This window comes from Dermochelys coriacea, chromosome 3, assembly GCF_009764565.3.
Source record: "Dermochelys coriacea isolate rDerCor1 chromosome 3, rDerCor1.pri.v4, whole genome shotgun sequence".
Taxonomy (NCBI): Eukaryota; Metazoa; Chordata; order Testudines; family Dermochelyidae; genus Dermochelys; species Dermochelys coriacea.
In genome coordinates this window covers 99664111-99689002 of record NC_050070.1, presented here as the reverse complement: position 1 = coordinate 99689002, position 24892 = coordinate 99664111, and the positions used below count along the sequence as shown (strand labels likewise).

The following is a 24892-nucleotide window of genomic DNA, read 5'->3' as shown; positions in this document are numbered from 1 at the left end:
GCCACTGTCGGAAGACAGGATACTGGGCTAGATGGACCTTTGGTTTGATCCAGTATGGCCGTTCTTATGTTCCTATTACTTTCAAGAAAGACAGGCTGGAATGCTTTTTTTTCCCCGCAAGCCAGAACTGCACTCATAGTGGGGAATAGCGGGGAGAAGGGGTGCTAATTCTGGGGCCAATCCAGCTCCCAAGACAATGGGAGTTTTCATGTACTTTAACGAAAATTCCACTGGGGCCCTCTTCACCTACTTCATTCCAAAATGAGCTATCTGTATGCTTGAGGAGTTGGTAATGATGGCAGCAATTCTACAGGTGCCATTTGAAACATTGATCAGGAGTTCCAGTTATTTACAATGCCACTCTCAATCTCAGCACTGATTACAGAGCCAACCCTACAACAATGAATATCATTTAGATTCCAGTGATGACTCCAAACACCATCAATAATATTCCCCACTTTAATATATGCTTTATTTCCACCATAGGAACCTTAATATTAATATTGAAACAAATAAAGCTATTTTGGTCAGATAAAGGTACAATATGCACTAAGATATCTTCCCCCCAAAAAGCCTAATTTTCTCACTGAAATTGTTTAGGATTTGCTTTATGTACAAGTGACAGCAAGTTCGCACAACAGTAAACAGTTTTATGAATGTGAAGTCTAAAAATTTTATTCATGTTTATGATTTCTGTACTTTTCAATTCAATGGAAAAAAATTATATTAATAGTACATAAAGAAATGCTTATTTTTAATCTGAGGTGACACCCACCTGTTACCCACTTTGAAAAGAAGGATACAACACATGTCTGTGAAACTGCTGTACCGCTGAGCAGAAAGCAACTTTATCTAAGGGACTGTTGCCCCCTTACTTACATTCAGTAGGGGTGTTTTAGTTGCTAGCACTCAGTACTAAAAAGGGGGAAGGGTCTATGGGGAATCAGGACCCTAAGACTGATAGCCCCCAGGAACAATGGGGAGAGGCCAATGCTCCAGATCAGCCTGAATGACAGGGCGGGCAGGCTAATCAGGTAGTCAGGAGGCCAGGGAGGTCCCGTCCTCTGTGTGAGCTGGAATTGCCTGGGTCAGACAGAGTGGGGCCGAGCTAAGGAGAAAGCAGGGGCCCAAGCTGAGCTAGGGAGCAGGGCCGCGCCAGATCCAGAGAGAGCAGACCCTGTCCTGGGAAGAAAGCTGCAGCAACCAGAGCCAGAGGAGCCAGAAAAGCAGCCCAGGAAGCAGGTCAGTGCTGGGAGCAGAATCACAGAAGCAGCCTGCAGAGCAGACCTGTCCTTGGAGCAGAGCTGTAGCAACCAGAGCCAGAGGGGCCAAAGAAGCATCCCAGGGAGCTGGAGGCAGAGCAACAGCAGCCGTGCAGAGACAGAGTGGTGCAGCTGGGGCTGGAGCAGTCCCGAGCTGGGTGCGGTAAGCTGCTGGGGAGAGCAAGGGGGACCCTGGGCAGTGGGCCCAACACAGGGAGACGCCTCAGCCAAGAGGCTCTGCAGGCCAGGCTTGGATCATAAACCCGACAGGGCCGGGGCGACACTGGGAAGAAGGGTTCTACCACTTAGAGCCAGAGAGCATGTGGCCACCACCAGAGCAAGTGTCCAACCCACAGCATCCCTGCAGCACAGCCAGGGCCGGAGAAGAAGGTCTGGGACTTACAAGGAACAGCCTGTGAACTGCCCTGACATTCCAGAGACACTGTTTGTGATGTTCCCTGCCACAGAGCCGGTTGAAGTGTTTCCTTTAACCTTTCCCATTTTTCCTTATTCTTTTTAAAATTAATTGTTGAATAAATAACTTGCGTTTGCTTTAACTTGTATGTAATGGTCAGTGGGTCAGAGAAATGCCCAGTGCAGAGAGAATACCCCGGAGTGGGGACACCCTAGCCTCTGTCCAAGGTGACCACAGCAGGGTTGGGGGTTGAGCCCCCCAGGAATCCTGGGCCCAGCCTTATTGGGGTTACAAGGACTCTGCCAGACAGGAGAGTGGAAGGGGAGTCCTCAAGGACAGGGAGGCCACTGGGTAAAGGAAGTGGGAGCAAGGACTCAGATCCTTTCGCTAGCCCACTTCACCGGGGTAGTGCAGAAGCCAGGAAAGTTCCCCACAACAGCGGGCCTATTCCCCCGCTTACATTTAGTATAACTGACATTTAAAACCTTTATATCTTTCTATTGAAATCTTAGTGGGAATGTGCTTAGACTGTTCTAGTGAAAAAAACAATTGTTTTCAAATAGATTGGGGGGAAAAGAACTCTTAAAACACCAAATCCAAAAGACTCATTTTAACTTCAGGATAACATTTGCAAAGGTGTCTAAGTGACTTAGGAGTGTGTGTCCCATTCTCAAAAATAACTTAGCCATTTAAGAGCCTGTGTCCTATTGACTTTCCATGTGACTTAGGCTCCTATGTACCTAAGACACTTCTGAAAACAGGATTTAAGCTCCTATATCATTTAAGCACTTGAAATGTTTTATCTAGACCATTTAAGATGCTCTTAGGTCCTGATTCTGCAGAGACTTATGTATGTTTTTAACTTTACAGTCAATGGGGCTGCTCACAGTGCATGAAGTTAACCATGTGCACAAGTCTTTTCAGTATCAGGCCTTAGACTGTAAGCTCTTTGGGTCAGGACCATCTTTTCATTATATGTATGTATAGTATCCCTGACTGGGGCCTTCAGGAGCTTCCATAATATACATAAATAATAATAATCTGACTGGATAAACTGAATAACAAAAGTAGTACTACTGAAATGACACAAACCGTCAAACAAATCTCAAACCAAAACTGCAGATTTTCATACAGACAGAAAAAGTTTTGTTAAAGTTCATTTACATAATAGTTTGTTTTCTTTAATTTCTCCTCATCTCTGCACTTCTTTGCTTCACCTGGGTTTGGAAGTGGAAATACTGTAAAAGACAGTTCTGGCAGTGGTTCCAGCCTAGCTGATGCCAGCAAGCATTAGAAATTTCCCAGAAAAAATGTTATGAGATTTGCAGTTCAGAGACATTTATGCACATTCTGCTAAGCATCTGAATTTCTGGGTGCTTATCTGAACCAAATATTTTCAAAGTACTTTGAGGACTACTTGAAACATAAGCACAAGACAGCATGGATGAGTTTGGGGTAGGGGGGTGAAGGACCATAAAGAATGGACTCTCAAATGGAAAAGTATTAGGAGAAATTACCACATCCATATAAGAAGAATTTCCTTAGCTACAGTCAGGAACTGTAATATTTCAAGATCAAGAGCCAAGCAAAAGCTGTTCCTTGGCAATAAAACTGTACACTTTATGTAAGGAAAGGCTAACCCTCTACTATTTGGTAATGGTGTTTAGAAGAGACACAATAAATATCCTCTTCATTAAAGAGGTTCAGTGACTTAGAATATCAAAGAGCAAGAGGCATGTGTTAATGAGTGTCTTTTCTTTTTGTTTAAACTGAATCACTGAAAAGTGACTCCCCAAGCACTACTGAAGCACACTGCTGCACGTGGGTTTAACTGAGCAGAAACGGATAGTATTATTGCCAGCAACAAATGAATTCTCCCGTCTTTAAAGGAAAAAGGCATACATACACATTCCTCATCTTAAATCAATGAACCTTGGGTGCCTTTCAGCAGCCTCAGGTTCTACCAAAACGTTTACTTTATTATCACCACACCATTATTAACTTGGGGTGGTTCTTGATGTGCTAGCAAATCAAGATCACTGCTGGGTTGAAGCTGCTGGCAAGTCATCTTTTCAAATGCAATGGTCTGGCCTAGGCCATGTCCTGGCATATAACCCATATTGCCAGGGACGGTGGTGTCTTATTAAATATTGGGTTTACTCATGTTTTTAAATAATATTTACAGCCCACAATCGGCTAATACAAAAAAAGTACAGGAAATAAACTGACTTACTGACATTTGCTTCAAGTTTATCACTATTGACCCAATCCTGCAAGCTGCTGAATGCCTACAGCAAGTTGTTTAGCATTCTGAACTCCCATTAGGGTGCTCATTGCAGAATTAGGCCCTATGACCATAAGGCCAATATACCACAAAAAAGCAACTTAATCAATCAATAAATAACCTTCTAATAGGTCTGCTGATGTCATCCTACTTTTATCATCAGTGGCTTTCAATAACACAACACATAGAGGACTCATGCCTCCTGATACTGGGGGGCACAATCTAAACAGGAGCACACATGACCGTTCCATGTGTCTCCTCTGCCCAGCAACACGACCACCCTGTGCCCAGCCCGAGGCCGGTGCTCTCCCCACCCCACCAGAGTTACCTTCAGAAGGCGGGGGGCCTCTCCCACTGCATCTCCCTCTCCCCACACACGTTCAGCCATTCTCCCTAGCAGCTGGGCCCAGGTGAGGAGTGGGAGGGAACCCCTTCTCAAACCTGCTGAAGCTGTCTGCTCTAGGTCGTTGCTCTGTGCAGCACAGCAGCTGCCTGAGAGAGCCTGGCTGTGGAGGTGGCGGCCCACTCTCCACCCGGGCCCAGTTGCCAGGGCCAGGAGCAAAGAGAGCCGGAAACATAACGGGGGAAGGGAGGGTTCCTGCTCACTCAGCCCATGTCCCCGGCAGCCGGGTGTGAGCTAGTGGGTGGGGGGGGAGGGGAGGCAGAAGCCACCGCCTCCCCATCTGGGCTCTGGGAGCCAGCCGCCACACTGCATAGAGCAGCAAGCCAGAGCAGCAGGCATAAGAAGTGGCTGCTCCTGCCCCTTCTGCTCCCTGCCCAGGCCTAGCTGCTGGGGACAGGAGCCAAGCATGCCAAGGGAGCAGGTGCAGTGGGAGAAGGACAGAGCTCTCCCTCCCTTAGGTCAGGCCAAGTAGAAATCGGGGATGGGGGGGCACTTGACCCCACACACCTCCCTACACATCACCTATGACACAACAGCTACCACAGATTCTTGCTGCCCTTAAATTTCCTTTTTAGCTTTAGCATGGATCCTACATTTCAATAATAATTTTGTGTTAAATGGCTGCTGTAATAGTACCACTGTCATATTTTATGACCATCAGCATTCCCATATAGTATACCAGAAAAATCAGTTTTTAAGGATTTGGTTTTTATTCACTGACAACTGCTCAGTTATAACACATTTCAGCGAGAGGAGCAAAATCTGTCCAAGACTTAGATTCCTCTGATTCTTCTACCTGCCATGCTACCAGTCTCTCGGACTCTCTGTGGACTCTGTTTAGTAGAGGACTTGGCAATAAAACAGTCATAAAATAATCATTTTGGAATGCACGAGTGTGTGTGTGTGTTTGTGTGTGTATCACATTCTGGGGTGCAATCTAGATGATAAGGGCTTGTGTCACTACAAGCTCTGCAACTTTTGGTGCCTCACAATGCTTTGCTGCTGTAGCCCCCTCGCAAACAGCCAAACAGCATGCAGGTCATATCCTAAGTTTCTGTGTATTACTTCAGCCTGTCAACAACACTCCAGACAACACTCTGGCTTCCACCAGACTCAGTTACCACTTGCAAGGTGACCCCAACACACTTCCAGTCTGGATTTTCCCCCAAAACATGTGTTCTGCACTGTCCAGCCCTCTCCTGGACAGTTCAGATATTATAGGCTTAATGCCCTTATAACAGGTCAATATGCAAGAGTTTGCTACTTTAACTTGAGTTACCCAAACAGTTCAGTTAAAACACAACACCGGATTAGTTTTGATTAAAGAATAAAACAGGTTTATTTAATGACTAAGAGCTACATTTTAAATGAGTACAAGTATAACAGGTATTAAAGAAATGGTGACAAAAATAAAGATAAAACTCTTTCTAGTAACTAAAATTTAACAAACTGGACTTGGTTCAAGGTAAAATCTTTACCACGTTTCCAGCAACAGGGCTGACCAAATTCTCAGGTCAGAATGCCTTCGAAATCCAAAAGCTGGTTCTTTTGTCTTCTTAGATGAAACAGAGCAAGAGAGAGATAGGCAGAGAAAGAAAGATAGAATAGCTGTGTTGTTTTCAACCCTACTTTCATAGTCCAGTAACCCTTTAAAATGCATTTTCCTGAAGGTTACCCTAGATAAAATTCCTTCCCATTGTGAGGACGGAAATATCGAGTCTTGTGGTGAAAGAGGTTCCATGTTGTTGGTTTGTTAAAATGCAGATTTATCTGTTCCTGCTCCCCTCTGTTGCCAAAGAATGGCCACTTGACATGTGATTACCAATCAAATTTGATGACACATGGCCAGCTTGTCCTTTGTCTTTGAGGAACAGGTTTATCCCCTCTCCAGATTTGTCTGGAAAACAGATTTAAGTCATAATTTCACCTTATGTTCATAATTTTACATATAATGTTGCTACACGTATTTTACCATGATATTATTGATTAGTGAGTTATTAGTTTTCAAATGACACCTCACAAGCCATATTTTGGTCAAAGACTATTACAATAGTGTGCAGGATGTGAATACAGGGGTGCATTAGGTCACAGTGTGTCATCTGGGATTTAGAGGTACAACACAGTATCCAGGACATATATCCTGAAACTATCTGACCACTGATAGAAAGGCCACTATAGTAACAGCTTGAATGGGAAGGAGGAAAAATAATATTCATCAATACTTCAGTCATCTGGGGAAAAAATGAAACAAGAAACTGAAAGGGTTTCTCTTTCTGAAAATTCTGAAGCACTTTTGTTCTTTGCCAGTATGTGTTCCAATGTGGGGGTGAGAAAAACAGGTTAATAAGAAATCTTCCAGACCACTAGGCAATAAAAATTGTGTAGTCTGACTCAGTAATAAGTTCAAGAGATTGGGGGCATAATTCAGAAGAGATTTATTGGCAACCCAATTACGTAACAAGTTAGCTGTGTTTTCTGTACACAGAGGATATTCCAACTCTTCTTAGAGGAATATATTTGCTTCCTAACCAAGCCCTGGTCTACACTAGGCATTGAGGTCGAATTTAACAGCGTTAAATCGATGCAATCCCTGCACCCGTCCACATGATGAAGCCGTTTTTTTCGACTTAAAGGGCTCTTAAAATCGATTTCCTTACTCCACCCCCGACAAGGGGATTAGCGCTGAAATCGGTTTTGCTGGGTCAAATTTGGGGTACTGTGGACACAATTAGATGGTATTGGCCTCCGGGAGCTATCCCAGAGTGCTCCATTGTGACCGCTCTGGACAGCACTCTCAACTCAGATGCACTGACCAGGTAGACAGGAAAAGGCCCGCAAACTTTTGAATTTCAATTTCCTGTTTGGCCAGTGTGGCAAGCTGCAGGTGACCATGTCGAGCTCATCAGCAGAGGTGACCATGATGGAGTCCCAGAATCGCAAAAGATCTCCAGCATGGGCCGAACGGGAGGTACGGGATCCGATCGCTGTATGGGGAGAGGAATCTGTGCTATCAGAACTACGTTCCAGTTTTCAAAATGCCAAAACATTTGTGAAAATCTCCCAGGGCATGAAGGACAGAGGCCATAACAGGGACCCGAAGCAGTGCCGCGTGAAATTTAAGGAGCTGAGGCAAGCCTACCAGAAAACCAGAGAGGCAAACGGCTGCTCCGGGTCAGAGCCCCAAACATGCTGCTTCTATGATGAGCTGCATGCCATTTTAGGGGGTTCAGCCACCACTACCCCAGCCGTGTTGTTTGACTCCTTCAATGGAGATGGAGGCAACACAGAAGCAAGTTTTGGGGATGAGGAAGACGATGATGATGAGCTTGTAGATAGCTCACAGCAAACAAGCGGAGAAACCAGTTTTCCCGACAGCCAGGAACTGTTTCTCACCCTGGACCTGGAGCCAGTACCCCCTGAACCCACCCAAGGCTGCCTCCCGGACTGACCAGGCGGAGAAGGGACCTATGGTGAGTGTACCTTTTAAAATACTATACAAGGTTTAAAAGCCAGCATGTTAAATGATTAATTTGCCCTGGCATTCGTGGCTCTCCTGGATATACTCCCAAAGCCTTTGCAAAAGGTTTCTGGGGAGGGCAGCCTTATTCCATCCACCGTGGTAGGACACTTTACCACTCCAGGCCAGTAGCACGTACTCGGGAATCATGGTAGAACAAAGCATTGCAGTGTATGTTTGCTGGCGTTCAAACAACATCTGTTCTTTATCTCTCTGTATTATCCTCAGGAGAGTGATATCATTCATGGTCACCTGGTTGAAATAGGGTGCTTTTCTTAAGGGGACATTCAGAGATGCCCATTCCTGCTGGGCTGTTTGCCTCTGGCTGAACAGAAATGTTCCCCGCTGTTAGCCACGCAGTGAGGGGAGGCAAAATGCGACCTTGTAATGAAAGCACATGTGCTATGTATGTAACGTTAACAGCAAGTTTTACCGTGAAAGAGTGTACCCATTGTTCTATAAAATGTGTCTTTTCAAATACCACTGTCCCTTTTTTTTTCTCCACCAGCTGCATGTGTTTCAAGGATCACAGGATCTTCTACTTCCCAGAGGATAGCGAAGATTAGAAGGCAAAAAAAACGCACTTGCGATGAAATGTTCTCTGAGCTCATGCTGTCCTCCCACACTGACAGAGTACAGACGAATGCATGGAGGCAGACAATGTCAGAGTGCAAGAAAGCACAAAATAACCGGGTGGAGAGGTGGCAGGCTGAAGAGAGTAAGTGGTGGGCTGAAGAGAGGGCTGAAGCTGAAAAGTGGCAGTAGCGTGACAAGAGGATGCAGGATTCAATGCTGAAGCTGCTGGAGGATCAAACTAATATGCTCTGGCGTATGGTTGAGCTGCAGGAAAGGCAGCAGGAGTACAGACCGCCGCTACAGCCCCTGTGTAACCAACCGGCCTCCTCACCCAGATGCCCAAGAACGCGGTGGAGGGGCCTCTGGCCACCCAGCCACTCCAACCCAGAGGATTGCCCAAGTAACAGAAGGCTAGCATTCAATAAGTTTTAAACTTTTAAAGTGCTGTGTGGCCTTGTTCTTCCCTCCTCCACCACCCCTCCTGGGCTACCTTGGTAATTATCCCCCTATTTGTGTGATGAATTAATAAAGAATGCATGAATGTGAAGCAACAATGACTTTATTGCCTCTGCAAGCGGTGAGCGAAGGGAGGTGGGGAGGGTGGTTAGCTTACAGGGAAGTAGAGTGAACCAAGGGGCAGAGGGTTTCATCAAGGAGAAAAAAACAGAACTTTCACACCGTAGCCTGGCCAGTCATGAAACTGGTTTTCAAAGCTTCTCTGATGCGCACCGCACCCTCCTGTGCTCTTCTAACCGCCCTGGTGTCTGACTGTGTGTAACCAGCAGCCAGACGATTTGCCTCAACCTCCCACCACGCCATAAACGTCTCCCCCTTACTCTCACAGATATTGTGGAGCGCACAGCAAGCAGTAATAACAGTGAGAATATTGGTTTCGCTGAGGTCTAACAGAGTCAGTAAACTGCGCCAGCGCGCTTTTAAATATCCAAATGCACATTCTACCACTATTCTGCACTTGCTCAGCCTGTAGTTGAACAGCTCCTGACTACTCTCCAGGCTGCCTATGTATGGCTTCATGAGCCATGGCATTAAGGCGTAGGCTGGGTCCCCAAGGATTACTATAGGCATTTCAACATCCCCAACGGTTATTTTCTGGTCTGGGAAGAAAGTCCCTTCCTGCAGCTTTTGAAACAGACCAGAGTTCCTGAAGATGCGAGCGTCATAGATACATAGATTCATAGATACTAAGGTCAGAAGGGACCATTCTGATCATCTAGTCCGACCTCCTGCACAGCGCAGGCCACAGAATCTCACCCACCCACTCCTATGAAAAAGTTTATGGAGGAGATGGTATGATGGGATAATGGGATTTTGGTAAGTAATTGATCTTTAAATATTCAGGGTAAATAGGCCAAATCCCCTGAGATGGGATATTAGATGGATGGGATCTGAGTTACCCAGGAAAGAATTTTCTGTAGTATCTGGCTGGTGAATCTTGCCCATATGCTCAGGGTTTAGCTGATTGCCATATTTGGGGTCGGGAAGGAATTTTCCTCCAGGGCAGATTGGAGAGGCCCTGGAGGTTTTTCGCCTTCCTCTGTAGCATGGGGCACGGTTGACTTGAGGGAGGCTTCTCTGCTCCTTGAAGTCTTTAAACCATGATTTAAGGACTTCAATAGCTCAGATATGGGTCATGTACCTTTCCCGGCCATCCCACGTTGATGTTGGTGAAACGTCCCTTGTGATCCACCAGTGCTTGCAGCACTATTGAAAAGTACCCCTTGCGGTTTATGTACTCGCTGGTTTGGTGCTCCGGTGCCAAGGTAGGGATATGGGTTCTGTCTATGGTCCCACCACAGTTAGGGAATCCCATTGCAGCAAAGCCATCCACTATGACCTGCACATTTCCCAGGGTCACTACCCTTGATATTAGCAGATCTTTGATTGCGTTGGCTACTTGCATCACAGCAGCCCCCACATAGATTTGCCCACTCCAAATTGATTCCCGACTGACCGGTAGCTGTCTGGCGTTGCAAGCTTCCACAGGGCTATTGCCACTCATTTCTCTACTGTGAGGGCTGCTCTCATCTTGGTATTCTTGCACCTCAGGGCAGGGGAAAGCAAGTCACAAAGTTCCATGAAAGTGCCCTTAAGCATGCGAAAGTGTTGCAGCCACTGGGAATCGTCCCAGACCTGCAACACTATGCGGTCCCACCCGTCTGTGCTTGTTTCCCGGGCCCAGAATCGGCGTTCCACCGCATGAGCCTGCCCCATTAGCACCATGATGCCCACATTGCCAGGGCACATGCTTTGAGAGAAGTCTGTGTCCATGTCCTCATCACTCTCGTAATCGCGCTGACGTCGCCTACTTGCCCAGTTTCGCTTTGCCATGTTCTAGTGCTGCATATACTGCTGGATAATGCGTGTGGTGTTTAATGTGCTCCTAATTGCCAAAGTGATCTGATCGGGCTCCATGCTTGCCATGGAATGGCGTCTGCACAGAAAAAAGGCGCGGAACGATTGTCTGCTGTTGCCCTGATGGAGGGAGGGGCGTCTGACGACATGGCTTACAGGGAATTAAAATCAACAAAGGGGGTGGCTTTGCGAGAAACTGAATGGCTGCCTCAAGGATAGAACTCAAAACCTCAAGGATAGAACTCAAAACTGGGTTTAGCAGGCTGTTGATTTCAACAGGGAGGGAGGAGAAAATGAATACAAAACAAATCTGATCTATTTCTTGTTTTGAGCCACTTCATCTATCTTTATACATCTTGCTGGCAGCAGACTATGCAGTACGACCGCTAGCCATCGTCACCTCCTGGGTGCTCGGCAGAAGACGGTGCAGTATGACTGCTGGCCATCATCTTCTGCTGGCTGCAGATTAAAAAACAGTGCACTGCCGGTAGGACTCAATCGCCATGAGACGAAATAAGGGAAATGACCTGGCTGAGTCACTCCCATGTTTGCCCAGGCGCCCGGTTAAAAGAGCACCCAGGACTACGTCGACGACGGCTACCAGTCATACTGCACTGTCTGCTGCCAAAAGGCAATAAACTGCTGCTGTGTAGCAATGCAGTACCACGTCCGCCAGCACCCAGGAGACATACGGTGACGGTTAGCTGAGCGGGGGTCCATGCTTGCCGTGGTATGGCGTCTACACAGGTAACTCAAGAAAAAAGGTGCAAAATGATTGTCTGCCCTTGCTTTTATGGAGGGAGGGAGGGAACGGGGGCCTGACGATATGTACCCAGAACCACCCGCAACAATGTTTTAGCCCCATCAGGCACTGGGATTTCTACCCAGAATTCAAATGGGCAGTGGACACTGCGGGAACTGTGGGATAACTACCCACAGTGCAAAGCTCCAGAAGTTGATGGTTGCCTCGTTACTGTGTACACAGTCCGCCAACTACATGCACTTAGAGCATTTGTGTGGGGACACACACACTCGACTGTATAAAAACACTTTCTACAAAACTGACTTCTATAAATTCAACCTAATTTCATAGTGTAGACATATCCTTTAGGTTGCAACTGAAAGGTATGGCTTCCCTATGTCTGTTTTGACACCTGGCTATCCAAGAGAAGCCTGTCTTTCTAATGTACTGTCACAAAAGCAGAGATCAACTGGACTGGTTTTACTGACAATCATGTCTTAAGCATTCAGCCATTAAAAATACAAGAGGTTCTCTTGGAGAATCCTTTGCTATAGAACTACTTTCCCATGCTGGTATGGAAGAACCTGCATTTGTTAATCTTGGTGAAAGGTTAATTGATTTGCTTGGACATTTGTCTGAGGAGTAGGAGTGTGGGGAAAATAATAAGTACAATATTGTTCTGGGGCAGAAATCTTCCTGGGTTGACATCTATCAGCAATGTATGTACATTGTTTTGAGTTTTGTACAAGCACATTTTCTACATTTTAAACAAACAGAGGAAAAGGCAGGGGAAAATTACAGGGTAGGAGGTATGCTAGATACTATACACATTACACAGGTAGTGATTAAAAAGCTAACTATGTTGTCAAAACACTTACCACAGTTCTGTTTGTTTTTAAAAAATATTTTTAATAATTATATTTCCTCAGAATATTTGTTATCAGAAGCTTATGGCAGAATTGCTTTAAATGATCAGAAACAATGAGCACAATTATAAAATTACTTCAGCTCAAGCAGCAAATATTTCAGCGAAAGAGTCCTCGAGAACCAGGAGCAAAATATAATCCGCCACATACTTTGTATATGTCCCTTAGTACCAGCAAAATACAAACCTAAAGTAGTGATGAGCAACTCTCAAAAGGATCAAAGTTCAGCTTAAATTCTGATAAGTATCCAAAAGTTCAACGACTTCACAAAACTTCTCATGTACATGAAATTTAGCTGGACGTGTCTTAGAAACAAGATCTTCATTCTTTTACTCTAGGCCCCTTTTTCACCATTCTGGCAAAATAAAAGTCTTAAAGTAGGAGTAAGTATGATTGTAAGAAATGTAATTCACATCCACTTTAAAACCCTTTATGTCATCAGACTGGTGTAAAGGCACTTTCATGTACATAAGAATCAAAGGCTTCCTTGCAAGAATCTTAAAAGTTCCAAATTCTCAAATACTATAATATTTTAAATAGTTGGCTTAATTTACTTCTACTACATTGTGGGGAAAAAAACTATATAAAATAAATCTTGGTGTTGCAGACCCTGCCTGAATCTCCCAAGGCCTCCAGAGCTAGATCTCTTTCAATTTTCCAAATTTAGTTCTCTCTCTCTTTCCAGAGCCCTCTTTCTTGTGTCCCAGAACTTACTCAGTTGATTTTCTGTACACACTGCCCTATTTCTCTCAGTATATGGGGTAGAAGAGGGATAATAGGGGCTGGCATTTGTTGGTAATGAGATGTACACTTTAATTCCTATTTGGTTACACTCTGCTTTTGGGGTGGAGGGAAGCTGCTGGCTTTATCTTTTATGTAACTGTACTTTTATTTTTGTCAAAAGCACCTAAAGCCCAGGATATCTGGCATTTTTTTTTCTATTGGTCAGATATTTAAGTAAAAGTATGTAAAAAGCGTGGATGCAAATACATTCCTAACACACAAAGTCCATGTGGAATTAAAGTTGACTAATATAATTTCTACCATCTGCAGTCTAAAGCAATGGCATGAAGATTAGCATACAACAAAACCAATCCTTTATTCCCTATCTCCTTACCCTAATCTAGAAGTTCAGATATGAAAACGTGGTTTATTACATTACATAAAATTTCAATCTGAGAAAAATGACTCCGCTTCCTTGGAGGCCAGAAAATGCCTAAGAGCAAAGTGTGAAGATCAAAGTTTGACACTGATGTATAGGACTAGTTTCTACCTACTATAATGTAGACCATATTGATGGTGTGTCAAGTGTCACTGCAATATGGCTGTGAGGCAAAACAGGTTCTGGTTCACCAACCACCCCTTGGATAGCCATTTTCGATTGTAGCAACAAAATAATAAACAACAATAAAGAAACCCTATTGTGTGAGTAACATTTCCTACTACTCTACCATAAGTTACACTTCACTTTGGAAGAGAGACTCTGATGTTGCTCCCTAAAGTATTAGTTTAACAAGTCCCAACAATGTGATTTCAGCCAGGAGGGGCAGGTTGACACAAGGGGCTCTGATCCACTAAATTAGGGGGTCTCTGAACTAAGACTGCAAAGATGAACTTTCAGAATCTAAAATAATGCCATAACTATTGTGCAATCATTAAGATTTAGGACTCAAAAAGTGGGTTATATCTCTTTTAGGAGAGAAATAAGTGGACACAGACAATGGTTTAATAAATTCGGAACCTCTGGCACTTAATTTACACCATGGTACACACAGAATACAGCTGTGACCAGAGATGGGACAGCACAAAGGCCTAGACTCATTTACTCAAAACTTCAGCAGTGGCTCTTCAGAAAAAACAACATTATGTTTTTCAGTTTACTTACATATTTCAACTCCCGTGTGTTTCTAACTTTCTTTTTCAAACACTTTTTAGGGGGGAAAGCTCTGATTAATATTTTCAAACATGGGTGTCTGAAGTTATGATCCTTTGTACTGAATACCCACAAATCCCAAAGTCAAATGGGATTTGCATGTTCTCAGCATCTTTGAAAATGAGGCTAAATTTATTGAGAAAATTAAGTACAGATTTAGGAGTTTAATTTGAGGCATCTAGGTTTGGGCACTTGAGTACCCCAACAAAACTCTGAGCCCCACTGCTCCCACCAACTTCAACAGGAGCTACAGCTCCTCAATATCTCTGAAAAGGCCTAATTTTGCTTGTAAATATGGGTTTATGTGCTCAATTTTAGGCACCCAAGTTTGAAAAAAACGGTGTCTCAGCCTAAGCTACATCTCTAATGAACATGAGACTTTCTTGGTTTTCTGTTGGCCAAGAGTTCTAAAGAACAGCTAAACCTCACTCCAGGATCCCTTCTGTGGTGTGCATTATGGGAAGGGAACTTCCTCCCAAGCAGACATTAGGGCCAGTCAGGCCTTAGATGGGAACAAGTTAAGGAGGAGACAGTGCTTGCCCCCTTCACAGAAGGTTTCTTTTTCCCAAGCATGGATCAGCAATAACTATATTAGGCCATCCTGGAACACAGCTCTTGGGTAGATAAATACTAATAGGCTCTTGATACTAACTTGGCTTTTGATATTTTTTGATCACACTGGATACTCACAAAACACTGATATTCATATTTTTTCTTAGCTCCATTTAAATATGGCCCCAAATGTTCAAATTCATCTTTAGCCCATATTACAGATATATTTTAAAATACAGCTGCAGATGCATAAACAACTCCATTGCATACAAACCTAAATGCTCAAGCTTTACAAAGGTAAGAAAGTAAAAGAAGTAGTATACCAAAATGATGAAACCATCCACTTTTTATAAGTGGAACCCATAATACAGCTGTGAAAAATTACCTTAAAGACATTATCATATCCTATTTCTAATTGTTTTACTTTGTCCTTTCCATAACTGTAGTGATCAAAAAGGATTAAATGATTTTTACACAGATTTCTTTCCATTCATCTCTCTCCCCGTAATGACTTTTTTTTTTAATTAGGTGTTTGTTTTGCAGAAAATTTTGCTTTGATTTCATCTTGTCTTCCACTGACAGAAGTCTCTCTAAGGAGCTTTTTCCACCAACTGCTATACTGAGTTTTTATAGTACTAGCCTTAGTTCCATCCTGTTGTTTTCATGTTCCAGCCTTTCTCAGTTTAACTTGTCACAGTTGCCTAGTTCCATTATGTCTCTCTTTCAGCACAGTGTCCCACTTCTGCAATGTCATATATATAAACCAAACAAAACCGAACACATAACTCTCTCTTTTCCAATTTTCTTCTTTGTGACACTATTCCTATTAAGTTTATGGAGGAGTTGAGTAATAACGCAGAAGTTCATTTTTCTGTGGCTTCACTCATGGGCAATCAACTGATTCTGTTCTAAAAGATAATCAACTGGTTCACTTCATAAAAGATTATACTGAACCAGATCAAAATCCTCAAAGTGATGTTTGGGCAACACAAAATCATGAAATAAGGAGTTCAGAGTGTACATCCATGAAAGTGCTGTACGCATTTCATAACTGGGGATGGGAGAACTGCTTCAGATGAAGTAATATGTCTCCCTCTCGCTCCCAGCCATTCTATTTGTTATATAGTTCCACATGGTGTACCTGGCACTGTTCAAAGCACTAAACGTGCCATTTGAATAACAGAGTCCCTACCTCTGAAAGCTTGCATTCTAAAGGCAATAGCAGCTAAAATACAACTCAGAACATGAACAATGGAACAGAAGATTTATCAGAAGTCTTTTGAAGTAGGAAAGTGAAGGTGATGGTGAGCTTAACTAGGGACACTACCTCATTTTTAGACAAAATTTGAAAGAAATATTTTGAGATGCTAATCATTTCAAATTATGTTGTTGTTTTTTCCTTTCCAGGACCAGAACTGGAAGGGATGACCATTCAACCACCTATCAGCTTCCCTGTGGATTTGCCAGTTTTCCCTATAGAAACCCTTCTAATCTTTCACAGCAGCTTCTTCAGCTTCAGACTATTAGAGAACTTAGGGGAATCAATATCACAAGGAGTAGAACTTGCAACTCCAGGTCTCCATGAAAGTCCACGTTTCCAATTTTTCCCTGCTTCCTTCCCCTGCCTTTCCTGAAAGGGTGTAATCCTTTTAAAAAGGAATATTTCCCATTGTGCTGGAACTGATCTCATTGCATCAGAATATCCTCTGCTGCATGATGAGGATGTATGCAAAACTACCCCTTGCTCCCAAAGCTAAAACCCAGTTTCCAACACAATCAGATGCAGGAGGCAAAACACTCCCTGTTCCTATGTGATGCACATTTCATAGATATGGTGCTTCACTATATGGATTAAAGGATCCATTTAAAATCAAATTCATAACTTCTTCTGCTACACTACCAGGCCAGCCCAATTTAAGTGTGTTTTTATCCCCAAGTAAACTTGCCATATGAACAGTCTGCACAAAGCACAGTTACATTTACCAAATTCCATTAAATGAATATTTTTGATCAGCTATTAATTGTAACAGAATAATAAATCTTATGCAGTATTTGTACAGTGCCTTTCATCCACGAATCTCAAAGTGCTTTATAAACATAAAACATAGAAACAATAGAAAAATAATACAAGCGCCCCCAAAAGGTACGAAATTATTTAATGAAAGAAACAGTAATTATTTTCCTAATTTCTTTTCATAAAATTAGAATTTGCTAAAAGTACTCCATGTATAGTCATAATTATTAGTAATAGCACATACTGCTAATGCATTCCTGCAATTTACAGTCCATTCTTTGCAGAAATAATGTGACAAATCTGTTTCAAAAAAATTACACATTTTTGTACTTACATTAAGAACACATCAGTAAAATCACTGGCAATTATTGAATCTCATGTTTGCCAACAAAGATACGGAGCAAAATCTTTTTTTTTTTAAATGATGCCTCAGAGGCATCTTGTGACCTTCATCCATTCCTGGTGACTGCAATCTGTGATCCCAGCTGGAACAGACATCTCATGTTTTACTGAATACTCTATTAAAGCCTACAGCTCTCTGTGTGCAAAGAAAACCTTATAGTATAGAGCTATATATTTGACATTTTAAAGCCAAGACTATTGATATATATCACTACTGTTGGGAGGCAAAATTATCCCTTGTCCTATGTAAGATGGTAAGTGGTATAAGGTGCCTCCTTAACTGCCTGGGCTACTCACATTGCCAACCAGAGCATGGGGAGAGCACAGGCTTCACAACTTCCCCCACTTCTGTGAAGATGGATAGGGAATGAAAGGCAAATCCTTGACTCTGCTCCTCCGAAGCACTGACCCTGCACAGCTGAGCTGGTGCAGGAGAAGTCAGATGGCACTGGTCTAAGCTTAAAGCTCTCTCTCTGGACTATTCCTGAAACAGTGAACTGTGCAGCGACCATGGGCTAGGGGTAACAGTACAATCTCCCCCTTTCACACTATCACACACTTTAAGTTTTATTTAAGCAAACTAATATAGCAGTCACAGTGTGCTAATTGTAATATGCTATTGGTATCTGCAGAAATTCCTGAAATACAGTCAAACCACCACCTCATGTACGTGTCAGCATAGGCACTATAACTCTATAGTCACCACAGCTCTTTTTATGTAAGCAAAACATAATTAAAGAAAGCTATTCTTGGTTTTTCCCTGTAACAATCTGGATACCAGCACTAAAGGGGATGGAATAGTTTATGATGCTGGGATTGACATAAAGAATTATTGGGATATAGAGGAGCCTTATTCTTAAAATTGTAGTTGAATTAAACCATACTACTATCTGACAATCAGCGACGCAATGTCTTGGGGCGGGGTGAATGGTTAAGGGTAAGGATGCTAATTAATTTCTGATGCATGAGAGCTATTTGCATGTTAATGGATCCAAGCCAGCAAGAGAGAAAATCAATGTGTAGGGGGAAGGTAATAGTACCTGTAAGTCAAAGGAACATTTTTTAAGAGCAGAAGACTAAAATCAAACCTGTTCCAGCAAAAAAAAATCATCTTATTGGATAAAATAAAAATATTCATTAGACCCTGGACCAGGGATATGAGACGATGACATAGGTGGGTGTCCAGAGCAACCTTATTTTCAACATGGTAATGACAAAGATGGTTCCAGGGTTAGAATGCTAACAATGGAAGGGGCTCACACCTGAACTTCAGAGCATCTCCAAGGTATAACAGGAGCAAGCTACCATGTCTGCAAATCCATTTTCTCAAATTCTCTGACCATTGCAGCACCACTAGAGGGAAAGTTAATGTAAAACAACCACAAGCATTTTAACCGCCATTTATATAGATGGTGGTTTGTCTCTTCTGAGGAAATGAAAGAAAGAATTTTTGAAAATTAAGCTTTGTAGTTTTTATGGATTTTGATTAACTTCAAGGGTGAGGCTCAAACTAGACAAGGCTAGGGACTCCAAGACCTACAGATGTTTTTCTTGTACTCTTACATTTGATTTCATTTTAAGTTTCTAATAAACTGTGTTTTATTCAAGACCCTTTTGGACCATTGACTCATTCTGGGATAATCAGCTACAGTCCTGTAATCCTGGGGAGAGGTTAATGGTCCTTCTGAGAAGTAATAATTGAGCATATGCACCACTCAGATTCTGGGTGAAAGTCATAAACCAAGAAATCCCATTCAGGGATTAAAGGAGATTGAATCAGGAGGTTGTAGGAGGATCTCTGCACACTTAAGTATAGAGAAGGGAGAGTTGTGAGGGCTGTGCTACTTACCCAAGCCAGGGAGAGATGGGGACATTCCCCTTTGCTTTTACAAAGGAAAATAGAACTGCATTTTCTTCACTTTAGCCCATCCCATAAGTCATCTTGGTATATGGGACAAGCCTATAGATCACAGAAAAGAGAGGACTTTGAGGGGACCTGGTGACAATATTCCATTGTCTTGGGGATAAAGTCAAAGCCTCCTGGATTATCTAGTCCATCTTTAATTTCTATGACATTGAATAGCAGGATGATAAATCTAATAGCATGATGTGTATTTCTGGTGACGGATCGTTATTCTGTATTTGCATTACCAGAATACAAATAAAACTACCTCTCCTCCAGCACCCAAAATCCTTGTGCTTGCATGTCTGGCATAATCCAGCAAATCCGTGAGCATCAAACAACTGTATTCTGGAAAACTACAGCTGTCAAGAATACCATAGAAAGAGACAGAAATGATTAGCAGAAGATGCAACATGAAACCTGAGGCTACTCCTACTGAATCTATGCAAATACAACAGGTCTTGTTAACTCTCCAAGTAGCCCAGGTTTAGTTTACCAGCTGACTGCCTGCAGAGCTTTCAGTAATGAGAAGCAATTTATTTAAGGGCCTTGTTAACATCCTCACCCCCTAAAAAAATCTTTAAGCGCACCTATCCTTAGCAAAGCTGAAGACATTCTTAGTGCTTTATTTTAGTAGTTAAAAAATGCAGCATTTTAAACCAATAATTAAACCTTTGATAAATTTCCTCCCCCAACATACACCATTTTTAATTAGATTTATTTCTAAATATCCAAACCTACAGTTGAAACAAACACTGAATACTTCATATTTAGACTAATTCAAAATATGTCTTAAAGACAAATAACCTGAAATCTGATTTTTAAAAAAACCAAACCATATATGTATTATGCTACAATGAAGAAGATACATTGTGTGTAGTCCATATAAATAACTCAGTATGTTATAATGAATCTGGGAGTATCTTTATGATCCAAAAGCATCACTGACAAAGTAAGGAATGACGAATGAGACAGCAATTATGTAAGTGAGAAAGGCTTGCAGAAACAAAGAACAAACAGTACCTGTTGAAGGTCCAATGTAATGGTAACATGATGATATTCTATCCCATTTTGGATACTGGGACTCTGCCACCAAGTGTTCTTCCCATCAATTGCATTAGTTATTGGGTGTCGTTCTATTGGACCATTGGCAATATGTAAAAGAAAAACATCTTTAGAATGGTCAGCAGTCGTTTGGTGGTAGCATTTAGTTAATACAGCATGTGAATATAATATTGTACATAAAAGTACTTCCATGTGTTTGTTGGTGTTATGGCACAGTATGCAACATGCTGTAAAGGTGAACCACAAAGCTTTATTATGCAATAAGTATCAAAAAGACTTTTTAACCCCCCAAATCAGTAACAGAATACAAGTATAGACTTAAAAAGACAAAGTAGTACATTAAAACAAAATAACCAATAATCTGTTTTTCTTTTACTTTTGAAGAAAGTTTAATATTAATATTATATGTTTGCCTTGCAACCTCCAAGGAGACCACAGCCATCTAAACCAGCATCTCCAGGCAGGCAATATGAGATCATCAGCTAATGTAATGAACACAAACCAGGAATTTAGGACTTGGCAGGCAGGTGAAGGAGAAGGTACTGTGGTTCTTTTTGCTAGTATTTGTGTTTGGAAGTCATATGCAATCATGCAGTTTTCATGCAGAAAGAAATTCTATTCTATTCTACACAGAGCTAATCCAAGAACCATTACTGTAGTATTTGAGTGCTTTATAATCCACTGCTTAAAATGATAGAGGTTCCATCTCTCTCTTTCTCTCTCTCTCTCTCCCTCCCCTCAAGGTTCTCCTCAAGACCCTCTGAACTATTTATGTTATGGTATTTAGAAGGTGAGGGGTCTTGCTTGCATTCTCTTGATTCAGGTAAATATCACCCAGTAACTGCAAAGAGTATTTTTTGTCTATCCATGTTTCAGGAAGATCTGCTCCTTTTGTGCATGCAGGATGGTAGCCTACCCACAATTCTAAAGGATTTGATCCTGCACCTACAGAAATCACTGATTTATCTGAGAGCAAGACTACATCCAAAGGAGGGGAAAAAATCAGAAGTTATTTCAGAAATAATATGTCTCCTTCCCCCAGCTGCTAGATATGGAAGACATTAAACACAGTCAGAGAATGTATTATTCTTGTGGTATCAAGCACCTGATAAATGTTACCCTTTCACCTAGAATGACTTCCTAAAATACATTGCTAGATATATAAAATGGGAAGAAAAAGGAGTTATTTATTGTTCTTAGATTTCTAGGGGACTAAATCAAACTGGAGAGTTTACCGGCCTTTTATTTGTTGTTTACGTCAACAACAAATAAAGAAGATTAAGAAGATTGAAAGTCTGTTTTTTTGTGGTTTCGTACCACGTCAGCTGTCTGTGGAGGACAGGAATCCTGCCTCATTAATTAAAGCCAGAATGTCTGAAAATATTTAAAGAAAGAACTAAAGTGTTTTGTGGGAGAAACTGCAAATGCCAGAAGTGTATTTAAATATCAAATGCTTCAGCGGCACCAGTGACCACTAGCATTTGCTTGTCATAACACTAGTGGTACAATGGAAGTATAATTGGTATGGATAATTGGAAAATATTTGACTGAATATACCATTAGATCAGAGGGAGTTGTTAAAGAAATCAGACAGGAAGAGTACAACAGCAGCCCAGGTAAGAAGCCTCCCCTCAAACAGCTTTATAACCATGAAGAGGAACTGCTCAGATCCCACTCTGGCAACAGAGCTGTTTGGCTCAGGCCAAGAAAGGAGGGATCAAAAGCTGACAGAGAAAGAGAGAGAGAGAGAGCTTGTTGCAGCAAGGAGGCTACAGTTTGGTTCCTAAGAGAATAGGGAACATCAAGTCTAAGTCATGTCTACCTAGGGCCTCAAGGGGAACAAGAACAAGGGCTTCTGGTTTTAGGTTTTAACGAATCAATACCTCCAATACAATTTTTTTTTAAAACCAGGGTTTATTCAATAAACACCATAAAAACTCCAGAAACAGTTACCTGTATCTAAAGGCTTGTCTAGAAGGTGGGGTAATGTGCTCTGTAGGGTGTGATTTCTAAAGTGCACTAATCTGTTGTGCATTAATTTGTCGATGAAGACCCTGCTGGTGTGCACTAAAGGTTCCCTTGTGCACCTTAATGTAGTACTGTTTCAAACGCACAACATTAAAGTGCACGAGGGAACATTACAAAGAGATTATTCATTACAGTATATACTATTATATATGTACAATATAAACCTCAATTTTTGGACATATACAAAAAAAAATCAATAAAAACATACCCTGAAAATGTCACGGCATATTACCGCTATCCACGAGCGCACTTGCAGGTGACAAGTCCATTGGGCTTGCTAGGTATTACAGCAAGCTACCTAGGTGGTGCAATCCAGAGACCCAACTGGGGAGTGGTTGTATCACAAAGCTGCGTCCCAAACAGAAGTGGAGGCAAGGCCTGCCACTCAAAACGCAGAGGACTGGAAAAAAGGTCTCCACAGAAGCGCGCGCACACACACACACACACACACACACACACACACACACAGAAAAGCCGATGCTCTAGGCATTGTCAAAGCTAACAACTCTGATCATCATTACAGCCCCATCTTAAAATGTGTGCTTGCAAAAATCATCTGTAAATTCAACTCAGGGCTACTAGGTGATTGTGATAGAAGTTGTCTAACTGGAAATTTTGATATCAGTCTCCTCCAACCAAACTGATACGAGATTTAGTCCTGAAAAGTAGAGTTGGGAGATGAATCAACAATTAACTGTAATCCCCATTATGAATGTTTAATCATAATTAATTTGAAAACATTGATTAATTGCTGGCATGTTTTCCCTATTTAAAGTAAGAAAGAAACATAATATAATACTTGCAAAAGGGATGGGACTGAAAAACTACTCCTAGGACTAACTTGACTGATGGATGACAAGGGGGACTGCACCTAGAGTTAGCCCATCCCACTCTTCCCTTTAATTTGGGCTCGCATGCCATTAACCAGGGAGTCTGTGTTCATTTCCTTCTACAGTAATTAAGGGGAGGCACACCAGACTCACAGATTCCAAGGGGATCAGTTAAAGTCTGGTTACATTACATGGTATTCTGATTAATGAGTCATCTCTGATTAAAAAAGGCTCTTCACAGTGCCAGATTATCATTATGAAAACCTTAAACTGAGATGTGGTTGGCTATGAAAGATCAGGCATTCTAAAACCAGACAGTTGCAGGTTAATAAGAGGGAAAGACACATAGACCTACAGCACTTGTGTGTTTTTATATATAAATGAGGCATTACTGTCTAGTGGTTGGAGCAGGGCACAGGGATGTAGCAACCCAAAATCTATTCCTCACACTGTGTGTTTGGTTTGCTGTATGAATTATCATAGATTATATATTTTTATTATTATTAAAATATTTGGCTCTTCCCAAAATGGAGGGTGTGATTTTAAACATACAGGAAATTCTTCAGGAATTACCATGGAGAATAGCTGCTAATACGCTGTTCACCTCCATCACTGAAAGGGCAGGTGAAAATACGGGAATACTACCATACAGCTCTATCTAGGTTCAAGTCTTCCTTGTATGCACTTACCTTGTAAGAGGCACAAAACTCTCCTTGTACCTGATAATAAATTAATGCTTGAAAACTGATTTTACCCTGAGGCTGGTCTTTAAAAAAATAGTAATAATTTTAGCAAAGATCAGTTCTAGTGTTAAAAAAATGAAGTAATTAAAAACTCAGTGGTTTGGGGGTTTTTTAGTCAGTGAAATTAGAATTAACATCAAGCTGAGAAGGGGTTGGGGTGGGGAGAATCACAGAACAGACTTAAGATAAATAAAATTGGCCTTATCCACAAATTAAAATTTTGTAAATGATTCAAAAAGATCAGAATTTTCTGATTAAAATTAAGGACCTAATCCCATATTTAGGTACCTTATAAAATGGCCTGATTTTCATGTATGTCAAGCAAACACAAATCCATATTAACTCACTGAGAGCTGCAGAGCCTCTAATAATAGATTTAGTTGCTGAACTTTAAGCACTCTTTGTCCCAAAAAGTTTAATTTAATTTACAGGTAAGAATTTTGCAAAACTAGCCCAGGGACAAAAAATTTGTTTTACTTAGAACAAGAGAAATTTTCCAAAGTAATTAAGCCAATGAGCTAGAGTTTATTCTTCCTCCTCCACTCCCCACCCATTGCCAGTCGTTTGGTCAGAAAGTCCCTGAATATGAATGAACCTAGACCAAACTCCCATAGAAGACCATGTCTATTAACATAACAAAATTGAATACATACGATGTGGAATCCTACTGTTCTGGTCACAAATACGACACTGGGGGGGGTTTCTTGCTGGTTGCCTAGGTACATGTTCAACTAGTTTGCAATACATTTCAGAGCCTTTTTCGCCACAGGTAGCATTGGTTGTGATGATAGCATTGACAGCCAGGTTCAGCACTGCTGGAAATAATCCTGGGGAGGGGGGAAAAACAACAGAAGTGAGGACAGAACGAGTTCAGTAGAAACAGAAATGTATACTACATATTTAGCCTTTTTAAGGCAATAAAGC

The 24892-nt window shown here is 41.8% G+C and overlaps 1 protein-coding gene across 2 annotated transcripts in view; it reads right to left on the bottom strand.

Moving 5' to 3' along the window:
* The window catches only part of LAMA2 (laminin subunit alpha 2), a 492564-nt gene that overhangs the window by 339435 nt on the left and 128237 nt on the right, over nucleotides 1-24892 (bottom strand). For both annotated transcript variants that reach the window (XM_038397415.2, XM_043510932.1), the window contains exons 2-3: nucleotides 24622-24795; nucleotides 20326-20438 (exon numbers count right to left, since the gene is read on the bottom strand). In XM_038397415.2, the coding sequence (XP_038253343.1) occupies nucleotides 20326-20438; nucleotides 24622-24795 (287 nt within the window). The remainder of the gene's footprint in view (nucleotides 1-20325; nucleotides 20439-24621; nucleotides 24796-24892) is intronic.